The sequence below is a fragment of the Electrona antarctica genome (assembly GCF_951216825.1).
Source record: "Electrona antarctica genome assembly, chromosome: 24".
NCBI classification, from domain to species: domain Eukaryota; kingdom Metazoa; phylum Chordata; class Actinopteri; order Myctophiformes; family Myctophidae; genus Electrona; species Electrona antarctica.
In genome coordinates, this window is record NC_136803.1 from 19,822,188 (window position 1) to 19,830,281 (window position 8,094).

At 43.6% G+C, this 8,094-nt stretch overlaps 1 protein-coding gene across 1 annotated transcript in view; it reads left to right on the forward strand.

Moving 5' to 3' along the window:
- Nucleotides 1–2,056: 2,056 nt before the first annotated feature.
- LOC306917556 (uncharacterized protein) overlaps nucleotides 2,057–8,094 on the forward strand; it is a gene marked incomplete at both ends in the record, with an annotated part of 7,427 nt that continues 1,389 nt past the window's right edge. The window contains 3 exons of the mRNA XM_079495849.1: nucleotides 2,057–2,231; nucleotides 3,495–3,619; nucleotides 5,208–5,477. Coding sequence (XP_079351975.1) covers nucleotides 2,057–2,231; nucleotides 3,495–3,619; nucleotides 5,208–5,477 — 570 coding nt within the window. The remainder of the gene's footprint in view (nucleotides 2,232–3,494; nucleotides 3,620–5,207; nucleotides 5,478–8,094) is intronic.

An 8,094-nucleotide genomic window follows, 5' to 3' on the forward strand; every position in this document is an offset into this window, starting at 1 on the left:
CGGGTGCCATTCCCTTTAGTCAGCTGATCCCCGGTACGATATGCGCAAATTCGGCTGTGCTTTAATAGCGTGCGAGTGGTATTACATTTCTGCCTATTGCACTGCATGCTGTCTCCTTTGTGCCTCAAAAGAACAGATCTACAAGCTGTCACAGCCATGATGTGCATAGCTTGTAGGCCTATGTGTATTTTGTGGTTAAGTAACTTGCAGTATTAATTGGAAAGTCATGACAGCGTGGCAGCGGTAGGCTATACTAAGGGAGGTAGGGAGATTTTACGTGGGTAATATGTGTGTTTAGATATTTTAGTATTTCAAAGTGTCCATGGGCTCCATGATGACATGGACACTGGGCTCACTTACTTCCTGGACTACATGTTGTCTCAGTAAGACAGCCCTCCCCCTATCCACAAGGAGGAGCAGTGCACCAAAGCATTATGGGAATTGTAGTCCAGGAAGGAAGTGAGCCCAGTGTCCATGACATCATGGAGCCCACATGGACACCTTGAAATACTGAAATATCTAAAAACACAAATTACCCACACAAAACCCCCAGAAAAGTGTTTCTTGTCTCCCAAACATTAAAATAAGATCTGGTTGCTTGTTCTTTGTGATGTGGTCCTGCTCCGTACATGTCCAAGCCATCTCAGGCGTCTGTGTTATTTGTGTAATATCCTTGGTGATGCTCTGGCTCCCTGTTTATTCAGTTCATTTTTGGAGATTGTATTCGGTCAAAAGATCGGACATATTCGCCGGAGGCATCTTCCATTTTCCTCACTGTTTTGACAACTCGCCAGCTCTGAACCATACCATCAACAGAGTTGAACATTGCTGTTGTATAGGAGCATCTTATTGCTTTGAACTCCAGATGGAACGGAGTTGGGAGAAGGCACCCTGAGCCTTTCCCAGCCTTGCCTTTAGCCTGGCTAATAAGCCAGATGCCAATCTGCCATTGCTAAAAAAAAAGCAATTGACGACAGTGGGATATTAGTCTGATTTACTAGCCAGGCTGGACTGGGACTCGCGTGAATTTGGCCCAGACTGGCCCACCACAACCAGCGCGCAGATAGCAGAAACTCTACTGCCTGCTCCGTCGAGGCACACACTTGTAAACAAACAATCCCTAATACCACCACTTTTACAGAACAACATAAATGATACAAACCAATTACACAACCCTTTGTTGCTCTCACAAGAATGATGCTGGCAAAAGGATTCAAGATAGAAGAGGGTTTATTTGTCACTGGCAGAATGGCAGCAGGCCCAGACTGGTCCGCGGGACCACCGGGAAATGGCCTGCCGCCTATTGGCCTGCCTGCCTGTTAATCGTATCATAACTTGAGCGGCCCCCTATGGTCGGGGCCCACCGGGAATATGCCCAGTACGTCCTGTGTGGCCAATACACCCCTGCCTTACTGTGTTGTTGCAAGGAGTTGTATTGGTGCAGTTACTTTGGGCCTTAAGTGGTTTATGTGTCATTATGTCTACTTATAGGGAAGTCCCTCACTCTCTCTCTCTGTCTCTCTCTCTCTCTCTCTCTCTCTCTCTCTCTCTCTCTCTCTCTCTCTCTCTCTCTCTCCTTGTCGGATTAAAACACTTCAGTTGACAGGAGAAAAGCAGAGGAAGATCAACGGAGGACGAGGGACCGTTATTTTACATCATCACAGACGTGATCTAACCTTTAATTCATTCATCCATCCATCCATCCATCCATCCATCCATCCATCCATCAGGGTTGGTCTATATTTCAGTGTTTGTCGGGGGAGCTCTGCGAGTTGCGAGCTTGTAGATCTGCTAATCTTTGGCACAGAGATTTGGTGTAAAACAAAGAACTCACCAAGTACACCATGCAACTCAGGTCTGTATGGGTCTAAAGGGCGACGACGGGCACTGTGGTTTGGGGAAACTACAAAATGATGTCACTGAGGACGCTCGGTGAGGAACGCTGACAATCTGTCTGACTAGCGCACACACACACACACACACACACACACACACACACACACACACACACACACACACACACACACACACACACACACACACACACACACACAGAATGGAACCAGACTTGTCGTCAGAGTCGGTGTTTTCTAAGGAGGAGGAGGAGGAGGAGTTTCCCGCTCCCCGGGTGGGGGAGGAGCTACATGATGAAGAAGAGGACGACGATGAAGATGAAGATGGAGGTCAGATGTTCAGCGCCTGGATGAGTCGCTACGCTAGAGGAGGACAAGGTACACTAACAGTTGCATCCCACAGAGCACCGAAGTCTGACGTCAATATCGCTAGAGGGCGCTAAGTCCACGGGTTTGTTTATTTTTTAGGGGCTCCTATATCCAGCTTTTTGTGTATGTTAACTAATTTTGTCCTACACAAACTTTTTACATCATAGTGTCTGAGCAAATAGGCATAGTGTCATGATGATGTACGAATACGATGATAAGAGACGCCCATCCTGGTCTCTATACTGCCTCCCCCTGGCCAGCCTTGGCGCCTGGGGAAAGGAATTAACGTGTTCCTTCCACACGCTACGTCCAACCAGTGAAACTCCCCCCTGTCAGGTGTAAAGGAGCGACTTGGACACTCATGCATGAAGGAAGCATGAGTTCAAGTCCGTTGCTCTCCCCAGGTTGGCGGTCAATTATTTGATTTGATCCCCCAATCCAACCCATTGATGCTGAGTGCCAAGCAGGGAGGCATTGGGTCCCATTTTTACAGTCTTTGGTATGACCCAGCCGGGGATCAAACCCCCGACCTCCCAGTTTCAGGGCACTCTAACCACAAGGCCACTGTCTGGTCTTATATGAGCATGTGATTGCACTGGAGTCTATATTATATATACTATTTCGAGCTTATACATGATCAACCATGAGACTGGCGCTGTTTCTGCCCCCTCATTGACTGGCAACTCTACAATAGAAGCCTGTGGGTATAATGACATCAGGGCTACTCCATATCTCCATATATGGGCATAAAAGGGACACAGACAGGCACAACAGGTACTCTGACAAAGGCCCCAGACATGACTCCGATATATTGGTCAGATCGGATAGGTGTGAGGGCTGCGTAGTGGTCTGAAGTCAAATATAGTCAAAACATGTACATAATGAGTAAATGCTAGGGATGCACCGAATGGGAAATTCTTGGCTGAAACCGAATACCAAAAAATAGGAAACAGTTGGCCAAAAACTATATTTTGTTTTTGTTTTTTTGTTTTTTTATGCCAGTTTTTGTACCATGTCATGGCCATACCTTTTGTTGTAGAGCTGCATGAAAATGGCAAAAGACATGATTACATTTTGATCACGTCAACAAAACAATAGGTTACGAAAGGTAACCCCCGGTTCTTTGACTATCCGGTTTTGACACTAAAATCAACCGAACCGAATACCGAATATGCATTTTTGCCACTATTTGGGCCGAATATAGTTTTGGTGACCGAATATTCGGTGCGTCCCTCCCTAGTAAATACTTTACCTCTACCCCACTGTCAGCAGGAGCAGTGGGAGGAGCCTCAGCAGGAGAGGAGGAGTCGGAGGAGAACTCAGAACAACATGGAGGCAACACTGACACTGTCAACACCTCCTTTCTATCTAGGAGACGCTCCTCTCTACCCTGTCCCGTAAGTGTGTGTGTGTGTGTGTGTGTGTGTGTGTGTGTGTGTGTGTGTGTGTGTGTGTGTGTGTGTGTGTGTGTGTGTGTGTGTGTGTGTGTGTGTGTGTGTGTGTGTGTGTGTGTGGGAAAGGAGAAGAGAACGTGTGGAACGTTGTCCAGGGTGTTTTAGGGAAGAGAGAAGAGTCTAGGATGTGTGGAGCGTTGTCCAGGGTGTTTTAGGGAAGGGAGAAGAGTCTAGGACGTGTGGAGCGTTGTCCAGGGTGTTTTAGAGAAGGGAGAAGTGTCTAGGACTTGTGGAGCGTTGTCCAGGGTGTTTTAGGGAAGGGAGAAGAGTCTAGGACGTGTGGAGCGTTGTCCAGGGTGTTTTAGGGAAGGGAGAAGAGTCCAGGACGTGTGGAGCGTTGTCCAGGGTGTTCTAGGGAAGGGAGAAGAGTCCAGGACGTGTGGAGCGTTGTCCAGGGTGTTCTAGGGAAGGGAGACGAGTCTAGGACTTGTGGAGCGTTGTCCAGGCTGTTTTAGTGAAGGGAGACGAGTCTAGGACGTGTGGAGCGTTGGCCAGGGTGTTTTAGGGAAGGGAGAAGAGAGTTGGCTAGTGTTAGCTGTTTTCACAGTGTTCTGCAGGCAAGTATAGGCGACAGTATGGGGTGTAATGAGCTAATCCTGTAATCTGGTTAGTATTTGTATGTAACGTGGTACAAACTCCTCCAGTGATTACGTCACATCGACAGTCAGACACACAGGCCGGAGTCCCCAAGGGCTGAAGGCTCTATACTAGGCCCCTCATCTTTTTCCCCCCATGCACTCTACACCTATACCCTTGTGGCTGTAATCGTCTAATCACAATTATTTTTGCCATAATTGTTTCCACGTTGAAAAAAATATATATAAATAATATTTGAAATATAATAAAGAAAGAAAGAAATAGTGGATCTATAAATCTTACATGCATGCTGTAAGCTTGTAGATCCTCACCCACCATTGGCACTCGATCTCAGTACTCTTATATTCAGCTTTTTCAAAACAGTAAAAAATGGCAAATAAGTTTAGGGATGGGTGGCGCAAGATATAGCCCAAGGACTCGTATAACAAAGGTCGTAATCATTAGGGTTTGTCCAGCCGGCTCTCATTGATGAATTCCTGTACTGTTCTTTGTCTATATAGAAGTGTCTATTTGTACGTCTCTAAATGTTTTGATGAATTGAACATGGTGGACCCTGTTGTAAACAAGTGTAATGCTTAATTGGGTCGTCCACTCACAGTTAACAGCCTTTGTATTGAGTTTGTGCTTGAAATGTACTGTAATTCTGCAAACTGTTAATACAATTTTCAATCAATCAATCAATTGGGTACTCTCAGACAGTCGCGTGACTTAGAGCAGGCATCTCTTCCGGGGTTTTAAACAGCTGGTGGATGGAAATGAAGCTCGCGTGCGGTTGTAACTTTGCCGACGCTGCAAGTCTTCCATCTTCTTGAAGCGACTGTCTGGGAGGGGGGTACCCAGTCACTGCCATGTATTTCATCCAACTGTGATCTCTCTCTCTCTCTCTCTCTTTCTCTCTCTCCTCTCTCTCTCTCTCTCTCTCTCTGCTCTACAGTCTACTCTCTCGGCCATGCAGTTGAATCGGCTCCACTCATTGGCTCAGGCTCCGGTGTCGGCCAGCACCCTGCTGCGTCGCTCCTCCTCCCGCAGCCTCTCCACCAGTCAGGAGGCGGACCTGGCCACGCCCCAATCGCCGGCGGCCAATCGGGAGCGGCGAAGCTCGCTCGTCCCGCCCGCCATCCCGGAGGTGTCCGAGGAGAGATCCCTCGATTCCCCCAAGAGGACGCAGTTGAGAGTCTTCAGACGACGCAACGTCATGTCCTTGGTATGTTCAAAAGTAAAGTAACCACTTTCACCCCCAAAACATTATTACTTACTTAAGTCATATCAATTTCTAATTAATGACCTCCAATTTACACTCATTACTAATTACCACATGAAGCCTTGAATACAAACGTGACATACAGTAATAATAATAATAATAATAATAATAATAATAAAACTTTATTTATATAGCACCTTTCAAATCTGCATTACAAAGTGCTTTACATAGACAAACAGCAAAATATACAGCAGAAGACATTTCAATAGACAACAAAATATAATAAACAGCAGGGGGGGAAAAATTAGATTAGATTGGCAGTGAAGGCTAATCTATAAAAGTGTGTTTTCAACATAGCTGGGTCTGAATTCGTTATAATCGTGCACTTGGTGACAAGTTTTTGATTTTTGGTATGGTGGTAGGTATGGTTATAAGGTTTTCAAAAACCATCGCAAACGAGTTGGGAGCGCCACCTAGTGGTCTGTTTGCAATGAATCTAATATTAAATGGGTCAGTCTATGGTTAAAAACCATAATAATTGATAAAAGAGATTTTTCAATGGATTCTATTAGTATTGGGTGTGCTAAATAACATACTAAAAAAATAGGAAAAAATAACTTCTGGAAAGGCATCATTTTTAAGATGGCGTCCACGATGGCTGCCGGGAGCTTAAAATGCCTATAAACTGGGATTTAATACATAAAAAATCATAACAATTATACTCTTGGTGACAAGTTTTGGATTTTTGGCATGATGTTAGGTATGGGTATAAGGTTTTCAAAAACCATCGCAAACAAGTCGGGCTCGCCCCCTAGTGGTCCGTTTGCAATGAATCTAATATTAAATGGGCCAGTATATGGTTAAAAACTATAATAATGGATAAAAGAAAAAAATCGATGGATTCTATTAGTATTGGGTGTGCTAAATAACATACTAAAAATGTAGGAAAAGATTACTTCTGGAAAGGCATCATTTTCAAGATTGCGTCCACAATAGCTGCAAAATGCCTATAAAGCTTGGATTTAATATGTAAAAAATAATAATAATAATTGATAAAATAGATTTTCCAATGGATTCTATTAGTATTGGGTATGCTAAATAACATATAAACATTTTGGGTGAAAATAACTTCTGGAAAGGCATCATTTTCAAGATGGCGTCCACGGTGGCCTCAGTAAGCTTAAAATGCCTATAAACTGGGATTTAATACATAAAAAATCATAACAATTATGCACTTGGTGACAAGTTTTAGATTTTTGGCATGGTGTTAGGTATTGGCATGAGGTTTTCAAAAACCATCGCAAACGAGTTGGGCTCGCCCCCTAGTGGTCTGTTTGCAATGAATCCAATGTTAAATAGGCCAGCATTGGATTCATTGCAAACAGACCACTAGGGGGCGAGCCCAACTTGTTTGCGATGGTTTTTGAAAACATTATGCCCATACCTAACATCATGCCAAATATATAAAACTTGTCACCAAGTGCATAATTGTTATGATTTTTTATGTATTAAATCCCAGTTTATAGGCATTTTAAGCTTACTGAGGCCACCGTGGACGCCATCTTGAAAATTATGCCTTTCCAGAAGTTATTTTCACCCAAAGTTTTAATATGTTATTTAGCATACCCAATACTAATAGAATCAATTGGAAAATATATTTTATCAATTCTTTTGTTTTTCTTTTTACATATTAAATCCCAGCTTTATAGGCATTTTGCAGCTATTGTGGACGCAATCTTGAAAATGATGCCTTTCCAGATGTTATTTTTTCCTAATTCTTTAGTATGTTATTTAGCACACCCAATACTAATAGAATCCATTGAAAAATCTCTTATCAATTATTATGGTTTTTAACCATAGACTGGCCCATTTGATATTAGATTCATTGCAAACAGACCACTAGGGGGCGAGCCCGACTTGTTTGCGATGGTTTTTGAAAACCTTATACCCATACCTAACATCATGCCAAAAATCAAAAACTTGTCACCAAGAGTATAATTGTTATGATTTTTTATGTATTAAATCCCAGTTTATAGGCATTTTAAGCTCCCGGCAGCCATCGTGGACGCCATCTTGAAAATGATGCCTTTCCAGAAGTTATTTTTTCCTAATTTTTTAGTATGTTATTTAGCACACCCAATACTAATAGAATCCATTGAAAAATCTATTTTATCAATTATTATGGTTTTTAACCATAGACTGACCCATTTAATATTAGAATCATTGCAAACAGACCACTAGGTGGCGCTCCCAACTCGTTTGCGATGGTTTTTGAAAACCTTATAACCATACCTACCACCATACCAAAAATCAAAAACTTGTCACCAAGTGCACGATTTTGTTGATTTTGAACGAATTCAGACCCAGCTAACAGGGATTTAAAAGGGGACACTGATTCAGCACGCTTGATCTCTAAGGGCAGTGTGTTCCAAAGTTTAGGCGCTATGGTGCTGAAAGCCTGATCTCCTTTGGACTTTAGCCGACAAGTTTGAGGATCAAGAAGCTCTTTGGCTGAGGATCTCAGGGAGCGGGTTGGGACATAGGGGGAGATTAGATCGGCGATGTAGGGTGGAGCGAGACCGGACCTGGCCTTGTATGTGGTGAGGAGGAGTTGTAGGGT